Source organism: Caretta caretta, chromosome 11, assembly GCF_965140235.1.
Source record: "Caretta caretta isolate rCarCar2 chromosome 11, rCarCar1.hap1, whole genome shotgun sequence".
NCBI lineage: Eukaryota > Metazoa > Chordata > Testudines > Cheloniidae > Caretta > Caretta caretta.
This window is the reverse complement of record NC_134216.1, coordinates 18663781-18685169: the sequence shown is the minus strand read 5'-3', so window position 1 is coordinate 18685169 and position 21389 is coordinate 18663781. Positions and strand designations below refer to the sequence as shown.

General features: G+C 46.7%; 2 protein-coding genes across 3 annotated transcripts in view; one reads left to right on the top strand and one right to left on the bottom strand.

Annotated features, from left to right (window-relative positions):
- Nucleotides 1-8859, bottom strand: part of R3HDM1 (R3H domain containing 1) — a 169366-nt gene extending 160507 nt beyond the window's left edge. For both annotated transcript variants that reach the window (XM_075117800.1, XM_075117801.1), the window contains exon 1: nt 8772-8859. The gene's annotated coding sequence lies outside the window, so the exon portion shown is untranslated. The remainder of the gene's footprint in view (nt 1-8771) is intronic.
- A 1924-nt stretch (nt 8860-10783) lies between these two features.
- ZRANB3 (zinc finger RANBP2-type containing 3) overlaps nt 10784-21389 on the top strand; it is a 124531-nt gene continuing 113925 nt past the window's right edge. Inside the window, exons 1-2 of the mRNA XM_075117783.1 lie at nt 10784-10987; nt 19454-19612. Of these exons, the coding sequence (XP_074973884.1) occupies nt 19461-19612 (152 nt within the window). The 5' untranslated portion in view covers nt 10784-10987; nt 19454-19460. The remainder of the gene's footprint in view (nt 10988-19453; nt 19613-21389) is intronic.

Below are 21389 nucleotides of genomic sequence, written 5' to 3'. Positions count from 1 at the left end.
GTGCCTGCGAGGTTATCTTAGCTTCTTAACCCTTTACAGGTGAAAGGGTTTATCCTCTGGCCAGGAGGGATTTAAAGGTGTTTACCCTTCCCTTTATATTTATGACACACCCCCCAAATCACAGATAGGGTGAAACGCTGGCTGGGATTTCATCCTGGAGCTCTAGGAGAAAACAAAGTTAATAAGACACATGCACCTCTACATATACTACCAAGTATACAAAGACTAACAATATTTTCCACATCTCAAGGACGATTTTAACCAGTTGATTCTGGGAAACTTTCATGGGAGAGTGCATCAGCCACTTTGTTAGAAGCTCCTGAGATGTGTTGAATGTCAAAATCAAAATCTTGGAGAGCTAAACTCCACCAAATAAGTTTTTTGTTATTTCCCGTGGCGGCATGAAGCCACTGTAGCGCAGCATGGTCGGTTTGCAGGTGGAAACGCCGTCCCCAAACATATGGGCATAGCTTTTCCAGAGCGTAGACAATGGCGTAACATTCTTTTTCACTGACTGACCAGTTGCTTTCCCTCTCAGACAACTTCTTGCTAAGAAACACTACAGGATGGAATTCTTGATCCGGTCCTTCCTTCGTTAAAATTGCTCCCACACCACACTCGGACGCATCTGTGGTTACTAGGAACGGTTTTTCAAAGTCTGGGGCCCTTAGTACAGGGTCAGACATGAGTGTCGCTTTAAGCTGGTTAAAGGCCTTCTGACACTCTTCGGTCCACTGAACGGCATCTGGCTGTTTCTTTTTGATTAGGTCTGTCAGTGAGGCGGCGATGTGGCTGTATTGTGGTACAAATCGCCTGTAATATCCGGCCAAGCCTAAGGAGGATTGGACCTGTTTCTTTGACTTTGGGACAGGCCACTTTTGGATAGCATCCGCTTTGGCCTGTAGAGGGTTGATAGTTCCTTACTCTGTTTAGGCCTATTTGACACTTCTTAGCCTTCACAGTTTGTCCTACCTCCCTTATGCACTCAAAGGGTTTTTGTAGATGTTCCAGGTGTTCTGCCTAGGAATCCAAAAATATGGCCACATCGTCAAGGTAGGCGACTGCATATTCTCCTAATCCCACTAGGAGACCAACTACAAGTCTTTGGAAGGTGGTGGGTGCATTCCTCAGCCCGAAAGGGAGTACATTAAATTCATACAGCCCGACATGGGTGGTGAAGGCTGACCTTTCTTTGGTGGATTCATCTAGCGGTACCTGCCAGTACCCCTTGGTTAAATCAAAGGTAGAGATGAACTGGCCCGTCCCAGTTGCTCTAATAGTTCATCTGTGCGTGGCACTGGATAGTTGTCTGGGCGAGTTACAGCATTCAGCTTATGGCAGTCCACGCAAAAACGTATCTCCCCATCTGGTTTGGGAACTAGAAGCACTGGAGATGCCCATGCACTTTCAGAGGGGTGGATAACACCCTTCTGTAGCATATCCTGGATCTCCCATTCTATAGCAGTTTTAGCTTGAGGAGACATCCGGAAAGGTTGTACTTTAATTGGGTGAGCATTACCTGTGTCAATAGAGTGGTATGCCCATTCAGTCAGTCCTGGGATGGCTGAGAACATCGGCGCGTAGCTAGTGCACAGCTCCTGGATCTGCTGTCGCTGCATACGCCCAAGAGTCATGGAGAGGTTCACCTCTTCCACGCCACCAGCACTTTTCCCTTTGTAGTAGACACCTTCAGGCCACTCAGCGTCGTCTCCTCCTTGGGCTGTAAACTGACAAACCTTTAATTCTCTGGAATAAAAGGGCTTTAAAGAATTAATATGGTATACCTTAGGCTTTCGGTTAGAGGTGGGGAATGCTATGAGATAATTAGCAGCTCCCAGGCGCTCCTGGACCATGAATGGCCCTTCCCACGACGCTTCCATTTTATGGGCCTGGAGCGCCTTTAAGACTATGACCTGGTCCCCTACTTTGAAGGAACGCTCTTTGGAATGTTTATCATACCAGGCTTTTTGCTCTTTTTGAGCATCCTGTAGGTTTTCTTTAGCAAGGGCTAGAGAGGTTCGGAGGGTGTTTCGTAGGTTGGTTACAAAGTCCAGAATGTTAGTTCCTGGAGAAGGTGTAAATCCCTCCCATTGCTGCTTCACCAACTATAATGGCCCCTTAACCTCGCGACCATATACAAGTTCAAATGGGGAAAACCCTAAACTGGGATGTGGTACAGCTCTGTAGGCAAAGAGCAACTGCTGCAACACCAGGTCCCAATCATTGGAGTGCTCATTTACGAATGTATGTATCATGGCCCCCAAAGTTCCGTTAAACTTCTCCACCATGCCATTTGTTTGCCACTCCTTACCACCATCAACCAAGTAATTTACCCCATGAGCTTCCCAAAGGCTTTCCATAGTTCCTGCCAGGAAATTAGTTCCTGCATCTGTGAGGATGTCGGAGGGCCAACCTACCCTGGCAAAAATGTCTGCTAGTGCCTGGCACACACTTTTAGCCCTGGTGTTGCTTAGAGCTACTGCTTCCGGCCAAAGGGTGGCAAAATCCATGAAAGTCAGTATATGCTGCTTTCCTCTCAGTGTCTTTTTCTGAAAAGGACCCAGAATATCCACAGCTACTCGCTGAAATGGAACTTCAATGATGGGGAGTGGCTGGAGAGGGGCTTTGACCTGGTCTTGGGGTTTTCCTACTCTTTGGCATACCTCACAAGACCAGACATAGGTAGAAACATCCTTGCCTATTCCCTCCCAGTGGAATGACCTCCCCAAACAGTCTTTGGTCCTGTTCACCCCAGCATGGCCACTAGGATGATCATGGGCTAAGCTCAAGAGCTTGACCAGGTACTTAGTTTGGAACTACCAACTGTCTCTGAGGATGCCAGTCTTCCTGGTGTCCACCAGAAAGAGTTTCCTTGCGTAAAAGTCCTCTTTCTACAACAAACCTGGATTGATTAGAAGAGCTGAGAGGCGGTGGGTTGCTCTGTGCCACTGTCCAAGATCTCTGGAGGCTTTTGTCTGCTTCCTGTTCGGTCTGGAACCGTTCCCTTGATGCTGGAGACATCAGTTCCTCATTGGATTGTGGACCTAGGCTTGGTCCCTCTGGAAGCGATGTAGGGGATGGGGCTGTTTCAGTTGGCTGTGAACCGCTCTCCCCTGGTGCACTATGTTGGGGTTCAGGCTCCGGCTGAGCCACTGGCGTGGGGTTCAGGCTCCGGCTGAGCCACTGGCGTGGGGTTATCGGCTGCTGCCGGTTCAGGTTCGGTGGGGCCCTCTGGTGTTGGGGTTGCAAGTATTGGATTCAGTGCTGGCAATGGGTCTGGTGCTGGTTGTTCCGCCAGTTCCGGTTCTGGGACTGGATCCACTACTGTTCTTGCAGATGTTGGCATGGGGTCCGGTTCCATCACCTCTGACCGGGTCCTGGTAGAAGTTTCTGAAACAGAGCTAGGCATGATGGCTTGCTTAGCCTGGCTGCGGGGGACTATTCCCACCCTCTTGGCTAACTTCACATGGTTGGCCACCTCTTCCCCCAACAGCATGGGGATGGGATAATCATCATAGACTGCAAAAGTCCACGTTTCGGACCAGCCCTTGTACTGGACAGGCAACTTGGCTGTAGGGAAATTGAAAGAGTTGGACTTGAAGGGTTGAATTGTCACTTGGACCTCTGGGTCAATTAAATTGGGGTCCACTAAGGAAGCATGGATAGCCAACACCTGCACTCTGGTGTCCCTCCACGCGGTGACCTTCTTCCCGCCCACACTCACAGTTTCCCTCCGCTCTGAGGGGGTATCTGGGAGGTATCTGGGCCCGAGGACCTCTGGTGTGATTCTGGTGCAATGAACTGTAATCTGTTGGGGTTCTTGAGGCAGTTGGCCTTTACATGCCCTGGCTCATTACATTTAAAACATCATCCAGCTGACGTGTCACTGGGGCAAGTTGGGTTGCTGGAGAACGGTGTGGCAGGACGATAAGGTGTCTGGAGTATTCCCTGGTGTGTAGTTGGGGCCTTGGGCTGCCCCCAGTAGTAGGGTGTGGTCTGAGGGTGTCCCTTCTGGTATCTGCTCCAACTGCGACCAGGGCTGTTCCTCTCTCCTCCCTCCACCCATTTTGTTCCAGCTTGCCCCGCCTCTCTGGCAGTCTGGGACTGCTCATATCGATCAGCATAAGAAGCAAGACTTTCTGCTGAGTCCATTTCCTTATCCTATAAACATTGTTTTATTTCCTCCTTGGACAAGTTCAGGAATTGCTCCTGAGCTATCAAATCACACATTCCTTCAAAGCTGGTGACACCCCTTCCTTGGACCCATTTATCTAAACAGATCCTTCATCTGATTTAGATACGCCACATTACTTAGTCCCGGCCCTCTCTTAAGGGTTCAAAATTTTACTCTGTACGTTTCAGATGTAATTTGAAATTGCTTTAAAACCAAATCCTTGAACTTATTATAGTCAGAAGCCTTAACAAGAGGCATCTTACTGAATATGTCCCGAGCTCTTCCAGTCAATTTTGCGACCAATGTGGTCATCTTGTGAGCTTCACGAATTTTATGGAGTGTGCACAGTCTCTCAAAGGTGAGAAAATATTCAGCAGTATCACTGGATTCATCATAATGTGGACATAGTCGCTCCCGTTTGTGGATTGTTGGGGAAGGATGGTTAGGGTTATCCAGTAGATTCCGCTCAGCCCTTGCCTTCTCCATCTCCAGTGTATGCTTCCTCTCTTTTTTCTTCTCCTCCATTTCTTTTTCCCTTGCCTCCATAGCTCTCCTGTGGGAAGCCTCTTTGGTTTTTTCTGCCTTGGGTTGTCATGTTTGCCTCTCTGTTTTTAACTAACTTTACACCCCAGAGTTAGAAATAAAAGACAAACAAAGAAAAACTTGGCTTGTCAAAAAAAAATAGGTTGTGCTGTAACCGGATACCTATGTTGTCTGATAGTGATTGTCAGCCTACAGAAAAATTCTTTAAAAAAAAAACCAAAAAAAAAAAAAAAACCAATACCTTCATCTCCAGGCCAATAGACAGAAAAAACCTCTAGTTGCTCTTAGCTTTAAAAAAAAACAAAAAAAAAACAAAACACACCACACACACACACCTCTTCAGGTCCGTGAAGAACTTGTGAATTTCCCTGCAGGAGGTTAACTACCCTGCCTTTAGGTAGAGAAAACTCCAGGTCACAAAAGACAAATCCTTTTTATCATAATGGGGAAGAAGGGTAAAAGAATTAGACAATAAAAAATTCAGTGGAGGGGGGAAAGCTATAAGCAGAATGAGCGGAGAAGCAAGCTTGTGAGCCAGCAAAAAGGGAAGAAGGAAAGAGCCGAAGGGAAGGGGAGGAAGAGGTAAAGGGAAACACAGGCCTGAGTTTGAACAGAATTAAGTAGTCTATGCTTTCTAGAGGGTTGTGAAAACTTAATGAATAAATTTTTGGAAAACTGCTAAGGAATCCCATTCTAATACATCACACTCCTTTCACCAACAATTGGTATTTGGGTATATTCACCAGCGTTCCTCATAACTGGACAGAACATTAGAGTCAGACTTGACAGGAATTTGCTATTATGTTTTTACAGAAAAACAGAAAGTGATTTAAATAATAAAATGTATGAACATTCTGCTAGAAGTTACTTGAGCAGCAGAATAGTCCACCAACCAAGACCTACTACAATGACAGATTAGCACAGAAACTTTAACATGATTGCAATTTATAGCAATTATATAACCATCACTCCCTAATACAGTCACAATTACAGAACCTACCATAAGAGAAAATTCCTATTTTCAATTCTTATTGCCAGTGTTTCCAAAGAATGTCCCATGTGACAAAAGTGATGGACTATGTCATATGAAGTATGCCTACACCAGAATTATTCATCTTCTAGAATGGCAGAATGTTTAAATAAAAACCTTGGAAAAGTATTTCCAACCCCCCCACCACCCCCTTCATTAAAACAGGAAATGCAAAATCCTATTTCTGCAATCTAACAACAACACTGGATTATAAAAGTGCTGGCACACAGTATTTGCTTTAGCATTCAGTCAAGAACCTTGCAGCTACCTGTGGCCTAAAGAGAAAAAGCACTTTATTTTCAACTACTTTGTCTTTAAACTTTATTCTATATGAAAAGAATTACAAATTGATTATTCATTGTGAACTGATGCTAAGGCCTTAGTTTGGGACACTTTTGTTATGAAACAGGTTAAAAATAAGTGTTTGTGTATTTAAAATACAAGATCCTTTCTAAGTTCAAGGTTCCATTATGATCTATTACCATGTAGAGGCATAAAGCTTTGCAAACTTTATTTTCTAAATACATTCACTTTCTAAGCGTGAACATCATTCTGGGATGTATTAGCAGGCGCATTGTATGCTAAACACAAGTCGTAATTTTTCCACTCTACTCAGCACTGATCAGGCCTCAACTGGAGTATTATGTCCACTTCTGGCCACCACACTTTGGGAAAGATGTGGACAGATCGGTGAAAGGCCAGAAGAGAGCAACAAAAATGATTAAATGTCTAGAAAACATGACCTAAGAGGAAAGATTGAAAAAACTGAGTTTGTCTCTTTTCCAGACTAAACAACTGAGGGAGGAGGGGCGCGGAAGAGACAGAACAACAGTCTTCAAGTACATAGAAGATTGTTGTAAAGTGAAGGGCAATAAATTGTTTACCTTAACCACTGAGGACAGGACAAGTAGTAGTGGGCTTAAACTGCAGTAAAAGTTAGATTTAGGTTAGATATTAAGAAAAACTTCTTAACTGTCAGGGTAGTTAAGCGGAACAAGTTACCTAAGGTGGTTGTGAAATCTCCGTCATTGGAGATTTTTAAGGAGGTTAGACAAACACTTCTCAGGGATGGTTTAGATAATGCTTAGTCCTGCCTCAGTGCAAGACATTGGACTAGATGAGGTCCTCTACTGAGGTCTCTTCCAATTCTACATTTCTATGATTCTAGGAACAGATCTTTTGCCTCCACCCCACCCACTTTATATATATCACAAAATATACAAAGTAGAAAACACACAGCTGCAATCTGCCTAATCACACTATCCATAATTAGAACTATACGTAAAGAAATTGCACAGAATGTGTTTATCATGGAAATCCAGCTTATAAAGCCTGCTTACAACAACAAAATCAAGTCTTCAATATAACAGGTATCTTAAGATGATTACATTCCATTCATTTTTTAGTTTTTCTTTTGTAACCAAAAGTACAAAAGTGATGTAGCTTTTCTATCTACACTTTGGATTACACTGTGCTAGATACAACTACATTCAAGACAATTGTCCAGAATACATTGTGTACAACCATCTTCCAGTGTCAGAGCCAACAGTTATAATATTTCCTCCATCCAGAGTGAAGAAAGATTTAAAAAATGGAACCCATGTTAGCCCAAATCAATACAGCAAATTTGCACAGTACAGTTTCTTAGCAGGATTTTTAAATATATATTAAGTCTGAGCAATTAAGTAATTAGTAGTACTGTGTCTACACCAGCAGTACATTGCACTTTTATAGCACCTTTCATTTGAAGAGCTTCAAAGCAATTTAAGAGCCCTTAATTAATTAAGCCTCACAACAGTTAAGTTCCTTGACTTAAAGGCAGAGAAATGATTTGCCCAAGCAACTCACCTCCCTTTAAAGTTTCTTTTTTTTAAAATACCAATGCTACACTAACACATAACACAACCCTATTTTTGTAGCAAAAACATATGACATGAACCCATGCAGAATTGGTTCAGACATGAGACCACAGAGGAATTAAGGTTAGGATTAATGGGATAAAACATGGGACTACCTTATTTTAAAACAAGCAAAAAGCTTCACATCCCCTTGTACCAACACTGACCCATTTACATTGAATTAGCCTATTATACCTATATGCAGATACATTCAGAACTTTGGAAACACTCCTTTCTCTTGCCAGCATCATTAAATGCCAACTCCAGTTTTGCTAATCTAGCATCAGGGAGACAGTTTGTAAGCAGCTCCATACCCCATCCTTTATAATTGGGGAAATGTGAAAGATTCACTACTTCTTTACAGGGGCAACATGTAATAGTCACACCAGTTTCTCCACTGGTTCTCTCTCTTCTGATACCACCTCCGCAAATGCTTCTGCCTCAATCTAATTATAAAGCCACCCTGCACAGATGCAGCCCGTAAAAAAGATATTTGGGGTACAACAAGCCCAGTGCAGGATCCCAGAGTGCAGCTACACTGAAAGCCCCTTAAGAATTCTTAGGTACAGCCAGCTTCTAAGGGCATCTCAGCATGCGGACTGCCCCCGATCCCCAGGGTACTACCGCCCACACCCCAACACAGGGGCCTCCTCCCAGATGCAGCCACCACTCCCAACCACCCCGGGCTCAGCTTCCCCCAGGGCCGCCCACCCCAGTGCAAGGGCCCACATGCCAGTGCAGCTCACCCCAGGGGCCCCAGTGCCCCACCCCAATGCAGTAAACCCCCCCCCGTGCCCGCCATGCCAGTGCAGACCCCCTGACGCAGCTGCGCCCAGTGCCCCCACAGCAGTGCAAGGACACCCCCCCATAGAGCTCCCCCCCACCCCAGTGCCGGGATCGCCCCCTCCAGGGTGCAGCTGCTCCCACCCCAGTGCCGGGCCCCCCTGCAGGGTGCAGCTGCGCCCAGGGACCAGCCACTCCCCCACAGGAGAGCAGTACTCCAGCAGCCCTTGGGGCCGGGCAACACCGTCGCGGACCCCTCACGCGGCGCGGGAGCCCTGGAACAAGCTCCCCTCCCCTTCGCAGGGCGGCGGGTGAAGGTTATAAAGGGAGGCGCGCTCCTTACCGCGATGGCGCTAACACAGCCGGGCGGATAAGGGCGGCGACGGGGCCGGCTCGGTGACGGAGTTTCACACACGAGGGAGAATTGACCCCATCACCAGCCCCCGACAGCAGCTCCGGTTCCTCCTACTGCCGCGGCGGGGACAGAGACCCGCCCCCCCGCCAGTGCCTGCGAACGGCAACGCACAATCCCGCTGACCGACGTCAGCCGTAGCCATCTACAGTCCAGCATCCGCCTCCAGAACTGCCCCTGTGGTGCACAGACCACTTGCGCATAAACTCGCCCACTAAGGGGCCTCTGGCCAATCGCAACCGGTGGTTTGACTGAATGACGGCCCTAATTACCAATAAGAAGCCGGTGGACAGGCACACAGAGCCCCACCTCTGTAGGTACCAACAACCAGTGGAATCGCGGCGTTGCGCTGACAGACGGTTTTCACCGCTAATGACAATCAAGTCGGTACTTGTTCCCGTAGTGATAATATAACCCCTTTCCCCGTGAGCTCTGGCACTGCGCCCAACTAGAAGGACCAGCTCGCTGGGAACTTTCTCCCTTATCATCAGCAGCGAGCGTCTCCCCATCCGCCTAACCCTCCGAAGACAACAGTTCGCGATCGTGTCCCTAAAGTATAGCGCAGCCCGTGTTCGCCAGCGCCAGGCATCCTGGGAATTGTAGTCTCTTGTATTATCATGCTCATTGCTTGCCCCCAGGAGCCTGTTTACCAACTGGCCAGTCGGAGAGCACCGGCCTCAGTAATGCTTCTTATCCTCATCCTCCACCTCACTTATTTACAGGGGAAAAGGAGTTCTGCCGCCGCCGCCGCCTTCCGTACAGTCCTCAGCACTCTGCAGCCCCACCCATTGCTCTCCGGGCTCGTCGCACCGTCACTCGGCACCATACACCCCTTCAGCACAGCTCCCCCCATCTCCTATAGTAACTGCAATGCCTCTCTCTCCCCACAATCGCTGGAGTCCTTCCCACACAGCTCGTCCTACCCCTTCCCCCCATAGAGCCTTCCCATTCAGACAGCCCCACGCCCCACCATAGCTCCCATCCCGCGTCGCTCCCCCACCCCCCCTATGTAGCGCCCCCCCGCATAGCTCCCACACCCCCATAGCTCCCACATACCCCTACATAACTCCCACCCCACTGTGTGGCGTCCGCTGCGTATCTCCCCCAGCTTCACCCCGCCCCCCCCGAGTAGCGCACCCCTGCGTAGCTCCCCAAGCTTCACCCCGCCCCCCCCCGAGTAGCGCACCCCTGCGTAGCTCCCCCAGCTTCACCCCGCCCCCCCCGAGTAGCGCACCCCTGCGTAGCTCCCCCAGCTTCACCCCGCCCCCCCAGTAGCGCACCCCTGCGTAGCTCCCCAGCTTCACCCCGCCCCCCCGAGTAGCGCACCCCTGCGTAGCTCCCCCAGCTTCACCCCGCCCCCCCCGAGTAGCGCACCCCTGCGTAGCTCCCCCAGCTTCACCCCGCCCCCCCCCCGAGTAGCGCACCCCTGCGTAGCTCCCCCAGCTTCACCCCGCCCCCCCCGAGTAGCGCACCCTGCGTAGCTCCCCCAGCTTCACCCCGCCCCCCCGGAGTAGCGCACCCCTGCGTAGCTCCCCCAGCTTCACCCCGCCCCCCCGGAGTAGCGCACCCTGCGTAGCTCCCCCAGCTTCACCCCGCCCCCCCCCGAGTAGCGCACCCCTGCGTAGCTCCCCCAGCTTCACCCCGCCCCCCCCGGAGTACCGCACCCCTGTGTAGCTCCCACAGCCTCCCCATGCGTGCTGTCGCCCCGCACCCCGTCCCTCAAACTCCCAGTCGCGGCGCTGCTCCTCCCGCTCATATTCCCGCGCACCCTCTGGACAAAGGGGAGGAGACGAGAGCGAGGCGGCTCAGGACTCGCGATCACAAACCCGCCCTCCCCAACCAGCGGGAAGGGATGAGTGAGGCGGTTGGTCCAGCGCGTGGTGAGACGCGGGGTAAGAACAACCCTCCTGCGTCTCAGCTACTTCCCGGATCCCAATAGGATCCCCGCGGAAGCGCCGCTCGTGCGCCCTCGGCCACTTATTGGCGGGTTCCCCCCCCCCCCCAGTGGCGGGGGGTGTTTGGGCTCACGGCGGTTCCCGCTCCCGCCAGAGGTCACTTCCGGCGCCGGGGCTGAGCGGGAGCGAGCCCGCGTGAAACCGGCGTCGTTCTGGGGAAGTTTGGTGGCGGCTGCTGCAGCGGCAGTAGTGGTAGGTGTGAGTTAGTCAGTGGAGGCGAGGCTGCTCTCGGCTTTTTCCTTCCTGGCCCCCTACGGATTGCGGGGCTGGCGGCGCCTTGCATGGTGGGGAGCCGCGATTATTCCCTTCTCCCCGCCCCCGGTCGGGCTGTGGACTAGCGCGCCCTAGGGTCAGGGCTGCGGTGTGTGGCAGGCCGTGTTCAGTGGAGCTTCAGCGGCTGTCTAACGCCGCATACCACTGTCTGGCTCTCTTCCCCCCTTAATGATGCTCGCCGTGGCTCCCCAGGTTGTGTCTAGGGTGGAAGCTGTACCCCTATTGAGCGGTTTGCTTAACTGTGGCGGCTGTGATTGCGCTGTGTGGGAGTTCATCTATGTAGGGGGACATGAGGCTAGATCGACTTGTTCTTGTCTTGAGGAAGATCCTCATCTCAGAATCGCGCCTGAGACCTCTGTTTCTCTTGTGGATTCATCTGAGGGATGTAGATCCGTGACCACCCAGTGGCCAGTGACCCTTTAGAAAACATTGCAACTGTGTCATGTCAACAGAAACCTAGAAGTCTAGGAATCTAGCAACTCAAAGTAATTAATATCCACACAGTATTTGTTAGTTCCGTCCCCAAAATGATTTGGGATGGCAAGCATCTGACTATAGAACCCTACTTCAAATGAGAAACCCTCCAACATGTAGAGAGAAGTTAAACTTCACAGCTGTGCAGGAAACAGTCGAATGGTCTAGGACGGGGGTTCTCACCACAAATATTTTGGTGGCCTGAAAATGTGGACACCAACTCTTGCTGATGACCGCACTGACACTTTTTCCTAAAATACTTTATTAACTTTAGGAAAAATAAATAAATATGCACATATACACATCCAAATCATTGTAATTTATTTATGTACGTTTATTTTTTTACAGACTCAATAATAATAATGCTGGGAGAAGTTATATTTGTGTGTTTGTTAATATCACTTTTCACAGGACATTTAATAGCTATCTGGGAGCCTGTGATAAGTGATATTAATAAACATACAAGTATCACATTTTACAGCCTCCCAGGTAGCCAGTTAGTCTGCTGTGAAAAGTGATACATGCATGTTTTTTAATATCGCTTCTCAGCAAGCCCCAGGACAAGCCCTGGATGGGAGAAGTGGAGGGGAGGCAGCAGGGCCCTAGGGGATGGATGCCAGGCTTGGAGAGGCAGCTGGGGTTAGGTGTGATGGGGTGAGGCTAGAGCTGGCGGGAGGCACCCAGGGTAAGAGCCCACTGCTGCACAGCTAGAGCCCAGGGCTAGCGTCTGTCTCTGCACAGCCAGGGCCAGGGTTGGTGCCTGGGGCCAACACCCACCAGAGCCCAGGGTCGGAATCTGCTGCTCTGTGGCCAGGGCTTGGGATCAGTGCCTGGGCCCAGCGGCCACTGTTGCATGGTCAGTGCCCAGGATAAGCGTCCAGCGCCGTGGTAAGGAGCCTGTTGGCATCCAGCGGCATGGTTCGGAGCCCAGCACCGGGGATTTGCACCCGCTGCCACGTGGTTGGGACCAGGGATCTGCACCTGGGTCTGGCGCCTGCTGTCGCCTAGGTTCCGCACCCGCTGCTGAACAGCCGGAACCGGGAGTTGGCAGCTGTGGCGGCTGGGAATCAATGCCTGGGGCTAGCAGCTGCTGCAATATGGCCAGTGCCTGGGGTCAGTGTCCAGAGCTGGGGATTGGAGCTGGCCGCCACCCGGCTGGAGTTCAGCACCTGCCGCCAGGGATCTGCACCCACTGCCGTGCAGCCGGCAACGAGGATCTGCACTTGGGTCTGGTGCCTGCCAAACAGCCAGGACCAGGGGTTGGTGGCCGTGGTCAGCGGCCAGGACTGGAGATCAGTGCCTGCTACTGGCAGCCAGAGCTGGAGGTCGACGGCTGGGGATTGGTGCCTGCTGCCACTCTGCCGGGACTAGGGATCGGCGCCCGGGCTGGTGCCTGCTGCCCCATGGTCAGAGATTGGTGCCCAGGACCAGCACCTGCCAGAGCCCAGGCCGGGGCTGGTGGTTGGCGTCCAGGGCTAGCGCCTGGGGTCAGTGGCCAGGGTTAGGGGTTGGAGCGAGCGGCTGGGGATCAGCAGCTGCCACCAAGGATTGGTGCCACGCAGACAAAGCCAGGGATCGGAGTCCACCTGCATACAACCAGAGGTTGGAGCCTGAAGCTGTGTGGCTGAAGGCCAGCGCTACGTGGCCAGAGCTGGGGGGTCAGTGCCTGAAATACCACAGCTGGAGCCAAGTGTTGGTGCCAAATCCCCATGGTTGGAGCCCTGGTCCATGCAGCCAGGCTCCCTAAGTCCTACTGCCCAAGCCTGCTGCCCAACCACCCCAGGACTGAAGCCTAGGTCCCCCCCTCCCCGTGGTAGGTCAAGTATCCCTGTTTTACTGATGGGGAAACTGAAGCAGAGTGGTGAAGTGACTTGTCTAAGGTCGCTGACCCGGACACTGGCATTGCTGAGCATAGAACCCAGGTTTCTTATATCCCAGTCCTATGTGGTGTCTGCACTCCATCCTATAGTAAGGAAAAAGTAATTTGCCAGTGGGCAAAAACATTACAAGCGTAGATATGGTAGGTAGCTATCCAAGTTATTGTCTTACATAAGTTTTAAGGGGCAAAGAGATTGTCTCTCATCTGTGAAGTGCTTGGCACAATTTTGGGTGTTGTGAAATGAGTATAAACTCATATTTGCAGAATGTGGGCTTTTCATCATCATTGCTTAATTCAGAAATATTGTCAAAGATCTGGGAATAAGAACAATAATTTTTTTAAATAAATGCTTATAAAGAATGTCTATACAATCAATAAAACTACTAATAAATCAACATACAGGCTAGGAGAAGAACAGGATTAGAAATGCAATTTTGTAAGAAAGAAAAAGTGGTCTTTGAAACTACTTTTAATTAACTTCTTAAAACTACATCTTAAGTTGAGTGTTTCTTTAAGAAAATATTATAAATTTTACCATAGATGTCAACGAGAGCTTTAGCCAAAGCATTTTCTTTTTTGTGCTTGAGGTAGCACCAAAAGGCCACAGTCGGGATCAAGATGTTATGGTGCTAGGTGCGATAATAAACACGTAGTAAAACAAGGTTCCTGTCTTGAAAACTTTCAGCCTATTTTAAAATAAGATGTAACAAGAGAATAAAACATTTGGTGGGAAAGGAGGATGAGGGTAAATATAGTCAGACTGCTCTCTTAATAGGCTAGTAAAGAGTACAACCTCATGGTTCCAAATAATGTAATTTTATATCTATGTATCACTAATCCCCACGTATACCTTCCCTAGCAATTATGGAGTTTCTCCATTGTTCATTTGTCAAAGCTCAGTGAATCAGAAGGCCTCTAAATTTTCCCTTGGTCTTATTCAGCAAATGAGAAATTAGAGAAATATTCCAAAATTTTGAAAATTCTCTCCCTGTAAATGACCTTTGTTTTATATCCAACAGAACTCAGTTATATTTTCAGATAATAAACATTTATTTATATGAATGCTTCAGAAGTTACTCTCTCATCTTTTCTTGCTATTGAATATGTTCAATCATCATACACTGCTCTTATCAGTGTTAGGATATAGATATTCAGGCCTGTCTGTAAAGGCCTGTACTTTAAGAATTTAGGTGTATTCTTATCACTTGGCTAGTTAGAGGTATAAAAGAAAGAATCAAAATCACTGTCTGCCAGTGTAAGGTCCTTCTCTTACTGTGACAGTCGGAGGCCCTGTTCTTAGGCTAAGGCCTTTGACTAAGTGACAGAGGCAGCCATAAGCTGGGAAGAGACCAGTCACATCCTCACATTCCAAAGTAGTCACATTGAAAGAAGGTGCTATTGGGCTGTTAGGAATACAATCCTGTCCTGATAGTGCCTATCACCTCCAGAGAAAGGGAAGTGCCTAGAAGATGTAAAAGGAAATTGAGGTTGTTAGTTTTCTGTCTGGTAAGAACTCACTTGTCAATAGACACAGCTGGGAAACTCGTACGTCTTTATAGATGTTGTTGTGAAATCCTCACTTCTGTATTGTTTTGTCATTATAGTTCCCACTTTGCTATTGTTTATTGGCATGGTCTCTGTCTGGTTCTGTGATTGTTTCTGTCTGCTGTATAATTAATTTTGCTGGGTGTAAACTAATTAAGGTGGTGGGATATAATTGGTTAGCTAATCATGTAACAATGTTAGGATTGGTTAGTTAAATTTCGGTAGGATGATTGGTTAAGGTATAGCTAAGAATATTACTATATAAATTAGGGGCAAACAGGAAGTAAGTTGGGATTCGAAAATAAGGAAAAAGGAACTTGTATTTAAGCTTGCTGGAAGTTCACCCCAATAAACATCGAATTGTTTGCACCTTCGGACTTCGGGTATTGTTGCTCTCTGTTCATGCGAGAAGGACCAGGGAAGTGGGAGAGTGAAGGAATAAGCTCTCTAACAATCAGAGGATCTCAAAGTCCTTGATGAAGGTGAGTACCACATATGAATTTTACAGATGGCACATGTGACCTCAGTTAACTGGTTAAACCATATAATTTTAATTGTTTAAACAGTTAACTTTTTACACGATATTTACAACCCTACCAGAAACCATATCAGAACCAGCCCCAAGCAGGGGCAGAGAATACTGTTCCACACTTAGGGTTGACAGCCTGATACCCACAGAGGAAAAGGGCCAGATACTCTAGGGGTTGCCCATTTTTTTGCCGCTACAGTCATGTGCCTGGCACCCTCTCTAAGGCAGCAAGTTTGGGAATGTCAGGGGTCACTGGATCCAATCCACAGTCAGTCACTGCTTTTGGGAACTGCCTTACTCCTTTCCATTGGAACTGGTTGGCTACTGAAGCTGAAAAATTGTCATTAAATGTTATTGCTCATGGCTACTCTATTTAAAAATTTCCACTCCTTGCCCCTGACCATCCCCCTTTCCCACCCTTATTCTTCTCACAAGAACCTGTCACAAACAGAATTGGCCTCGTTGTTTTGTCTGGGAGCCATAGGGGAGCTACTTATAATCCAGAGCTTTCTACCCAGATATTTCTTTATCATAGAGAAGAAAGGGGGACTATCTTGGTCTTATCCCAGACCGAGGAGACTGAATAAATACATATGCTGCTTCAGATATAAGATGGTAATAATTGCCTCCATTGTGTTTCCAGAGGCTCAAGATTGTTTTATAGTTCTTGTATTTCAGGACATGTACTTCTGCATGGCCTTCACATAGTCCACAGAAAGTACTTAGAATTCATGTTGGGGCCCAGTTGCTGCCAGTATAAGGTAATGTCATTTGGACTCTCCACGGCATTAAAAGTCTCTACAGGATGCCGATCTCGGAATGAGGGGCATCTATGTCTACCCCCTATCTGAATGACTGGCTGATCAATGGGATATTCCAGCAAGAAATGGTGGCAAGCCTGGAATATGCCCTCTTCCTGTTGTCATATGGCACTCCTGTTTTAAGAAAAATTGTGTCTTATCCCATTACAGATGAAACTTCATAGGAGCTTTGACTCCAGATATGTGCAAGTCTATCTTCCTGAGGACAGATTCTTGATGCAGTTGATAGTACTTGGGATACAGCCAAACTCAAGTACGATGGTATGGATGTGTCTGGGACTGTTAAGTAAAATGTCAGCATGTACGTACGAGATTCTGCTTGTCAGACTTAACTTGCAGCCCCTGCAACTCCAGCTCAGATCTGACTGTTCACAGAATGAATAACAGCCGTGGTCCTATTTTGTGTCCTGTCAGAACAGAGATGGTGGTGGGAACACAAGAACATATATGGTGGGATATTGTTCCTACCCCTTTCTCCAGCAATTACTTTAATCATAAATGTTTCAAGGACAGGTGGTGGAGCCCACTTGCAACTCCACATCAGCGTCCTGGAAGCCTGCATGACCTTTCTAATAGTTCTCCAAAACTCCACAGTGCAGATCCCAGTGGACAACATTTCCAGAATGTACTACATAAACTAGCAAGGAGGTGTATGTTCGTGTCCCCTCTGCCTGGAGACTATTGAGCTCTGGATATGGTGCCTCTGACATGGGATAATCCAATGCTTGTTCTACTCTGAGGGGTCAGTAACAACTTGGTGGACTTCCTGAGCAGGCAACTGGTTGCCAGTCACAAATGGTTCCTGCAGAGGTCCATAGTAGAGTAGATATTCCTTTGCAGGGGACTTCTGATAATAAACCTTTTTGCCACTGCTGTCAATACCAAGTGCCAGAATCCTGTGCCCCCTGTACTACAGGAGTCCAGGATTGCTACCATTTATTTTCCTTCTGCAGTGGTCCTAAGGCCTCTTCCGGCCTTTTGACCAATTCCCCTGATCCTCAGGGTGATTTCCAAGATCAAATGAGACAGAGCCAAGATCATTCTCATTGCTTTCTACAGGCCATGGAAATTTTGAGAGACAGACCTGCTGCACATCCTTTGAACTGCTTATCCCTCTCTCAGATCTGAGCAATATCGTCTTGCAGCACCACGGTCAGATACTGCATCCAGACCTTAAGTCACTGCAACTGGTATTGTGGCTTTTGGCTGGTTAAGCACCACGGATAGAGACTGTTAGGTCTGGAAAATATTAAGAGCAGGAAAACTCCCGCTAGAAAGAAAAAGTTCTTGATATGGGCAGCCCAGCCTGGGCTAGACCCAGAGCAGACATCAATACCAAAGATCCTCAAACACTTATTGATTTCAGGGTCAGCCTCACCGCAATCTTGGCTTGTCATCCTGGTGCAATTGTGTTCAGTTTTTTCTCACTTGATGGCATAGAGGTTTTTCAAAGGACTCTTACTTGCCTGGGACCTCAACTTAATCCTGCAGGGGCTCACAGAGCCTCCCTTTAAACCTCATTCCGAGTGCTGCTTACATCATCTCACTCTGGAACCGGTTTTCCTAGTTGTTGTCATTTTAGACAGAAAAATGAGTGAGCTTCAGGTGCTTATGGCTGAACCTCGCCACACAACATTCTATAAGAATAAGGTGGTGCTGAATCCTTACCTGAAATTCATTTCCAGTGTGACTTCTGAATCAATCTACCTGTCTTCTTTCCTAAACCACACACTGTACCAAGATAGAAGCAATTGCACACTAAATGTTATTGGGGACCTTGCTTTTATTATGTTGATGGAACCAAACCATTCACGCTGTTTCCTGCTTCTTTCCTGATGTGGTCGGCCAGTCCTAAGGTCAGGTCCTCTCATCTTGGAAGCTATTGAAATGGATAATACAGTGTATCTCACTTTACCATTGTTGGCTGGTGTGCCTCTCCCACTGAACATCACTGCACGTCAGAACACAAGCAACATCCTATGTCTTCTTCAGAAATGTTTCAGTTTCCAAGATCTGCAAGGTGGCAACATGGAGTACCCACTGACATTTGTAAAACATTATGCCTTGGGGCTTATCCACCAGGTCAGGTGCCAAGTTTGGGAGAGGTGTACTGCAATATCTCTTTGACTGATGTAGCTGAGACTCCTCCTCATACCATTTGGAGGGGATACTACTTGTCAGTCACCAGCGGTGGGAGCAACACTGATACAGCCTCGAAGACTGTGGTTCTTTGAGATATTGTCTGTGGATCCCATGACCTGTATTCTATCTGCACTTTTCAGAGTCCTCTTATCATGGGCTTTGAATTGTGAGGGAAGTAAAGGTCAGGATGGCTGTAACTCTCCTTCATGTCCTCACACAGGGGCACAGGATGCATGTGCATCCCTGACAAATATTGCTATTCAGAAGAATCTGATTTCATGCACAGAGAGTGGGATCCATGCTGACTAAAACATTTCAGAGAACCACATTTACTGTAGGGTAAGTAACAGTTCTTTCTATGCTCTGTTGTAGATGGTTGTGATTTTTATTTCTTAAAGTTGTGCACTTTGCCTGTAAACTCATCTATTTTTTGTAAATCTGTGAAATTCTTAAGATGTTAGTCTGTGATACAAAGGATAAGAGCTTTTTTCATTTAGTCTTAGGGTTCATTGTTTTTCTTTGAGTTATCACGTGGGTTTTATGAGGGGCAGGAGGACAGTATGGGTTAAGTAAACTAGAGCTGATCTGATCTTATGCCCAAGTTGGTGGTAAACTTTTTAGGAATATATGTGCCCTTTGTTTCAATTTAACTTTTTGTTAATCCTTGATTTTGTGTTTAGTCTTATCACGTTTAAGTCACAGGCAAAGGGTAACTAAATGCATCTGATAAATATCATGTTTATCTGATAAATGCATCATTCAACATGTTCTAAACCAGCCTTCTTAGTTAAATGATGAGAAAGCTTGAACTGCAAACCAAGAGTTAATTGTCTAAACTAATACCTGTTGAGAAAGTAGTACAAATCAACATCTATATCATTTAGCAGTTAATCATTTCGTGATAGGACCATTAATTATTGCTACATATAGCTATAACTTGTATTGTATTAGAGTATTCAGTACCCAATTCCTAACCTCTTGTTTGTTTCTTGCAGGGCCAACATGTCAAACATAATCCAAGAAACTTCTACAGCTGGAACTTCTTGTTCTGAAGATGCTGATACTAAGCTATCCTTCCTACCTGAAAAACTAAGGGAAAGATTGCTTCCTTTTCAGAAGAAAGGCATTTTGTTTGCACTTCAGAGAAGCGGCAGGTAAAGTGCTTATCTCATGGTATGCTGAAAGTAGTAATTCTGTTTTAGAAATCTGTTTCTGGAACAATTACAAAAGCCTTATAAAAACAAGTGATAAGTTTGTAAAACATAACTTGCATTATTTATTAGTAATTCTGTATGGCTTAAAAACAAATTTTAATTTTCTTAAAGAGTAAGTAGATACTAATAATGCTGTATTCCTGAGCAACCCTGCAATACCAAACCAGTGTCTATATGAAGGTAAAAATCAGTAAGGACAGAAAGTTTGTTTTATACTTCTACTGGGTTCTCAAAAACTGATTATTTACTCGTTTCTATAGTTTTTTTGGGGGGGTTAAGGGCATAGCTGAGAGTGTTCAAGAGAAAAACTGCTTGAGCAGTTGAAAGGTAGAGAGATTTTGTTGAATAATGGCTACTAACAAATGTGTGACCATTTCAACTGCATTCATTTGGGGTTGGTTTAAGCAGGCTTGTGGTGACTTACGAATTAGTACTTTTCTGTTATGTCTACTATCCTATGCTACAATCTAAATTCTTTTTTGTGGGGAGGAAGTGAGGAATTAAGGCTTTGCCTGTATTTTTGTAAAATTAACCTTTAAGATATTGTAAATTGGTGAAGCAAAGTCTGCCTGAATTTGCACATGGGCTACAACAATGGTTCTGAGCAGCTCCTCTTTATTTTGATGGAGTGTTAACTCTGAAGCATAATTATGGTAATTTAAGAGTCAAATAATTGGTAATGCTGTACTGCTGATCAAAGCATACATTAAAGAAGACTGATCATATTATGAAGATCTGTGCAATCTACTTGAAAAGGATACTTCAGGATAGGTTGGACGTAGAGTCTAGGAGATTGCTGCCATTTTATTCATACCTTGAATCATGTCTATGATAATCCATTGTGAGGGAAGTGATACTGAGGTAGTTGGAGCCAAAGCTATATAGTTTAAAATGAACACTTTGAATTTTGTCTAGAAGTAAACTCTGAGTCAGGACTGACTACAATGTTGTATGATCATTAGAGCTATTAAGTGCTTCTTATTGCCACAGAGATCCATATGCTATGTATATAATGTGTCAGTGTAACAAGTATGTTTGTGGAAAGAATTAGTGGAAAAATACCCCATGCTAATTTGCTATGATGACTTACAGTACAGAAGAAAAATGAAAGCTGACAGCTTGGAAGATCACTGGACATTTTGTGAGATGTTCTGTCCCACATACCCCAAATAACATGACAGGCACAGGGATACCAAGAATTTCAGTGCTCAAAGAAGTGGCATAACTTTTTTTTTTTTTTTTTCCTTCAGTGAAACAAAGTAACATTCTGAACGTAGTGTTGCAGCATGTTTTGTTTAAAAATTCTTACTCATGGGCTTTTTTAAAGTTCAATCTTGCTTTAAACCTAAAACAGAACAGCACAAATATAGTAGTGCCTTAAGTTCTAAGGAGTGCTTAGAAACCATTTAGTTTTTTTGTGGAGGGGAAAGTGTGCGCTTTCTCCCCTAATCTCTCTCCAGTTTTCCATTTTTAGTCTTTGTCCTCAAAGTTTACCATGACATGGAACCTTTGCTTGGGTCAAGCTCTCTCTGAAATTCTTCATCTTAATACTGTGCATCTGGCAAAATAGATTTGCGCCAGGCAGCAAGGAGGAAGGACAGTCCAGTAATTAGGGTGCTAGCCTGGTACTTGAGAGATCCAGCTACAGTTCTCTGCTCTACCACAGACTTCCTGTGTCCTTCCTTAGGCAAGCCACTTGGGGTAAGGGTACATTGCA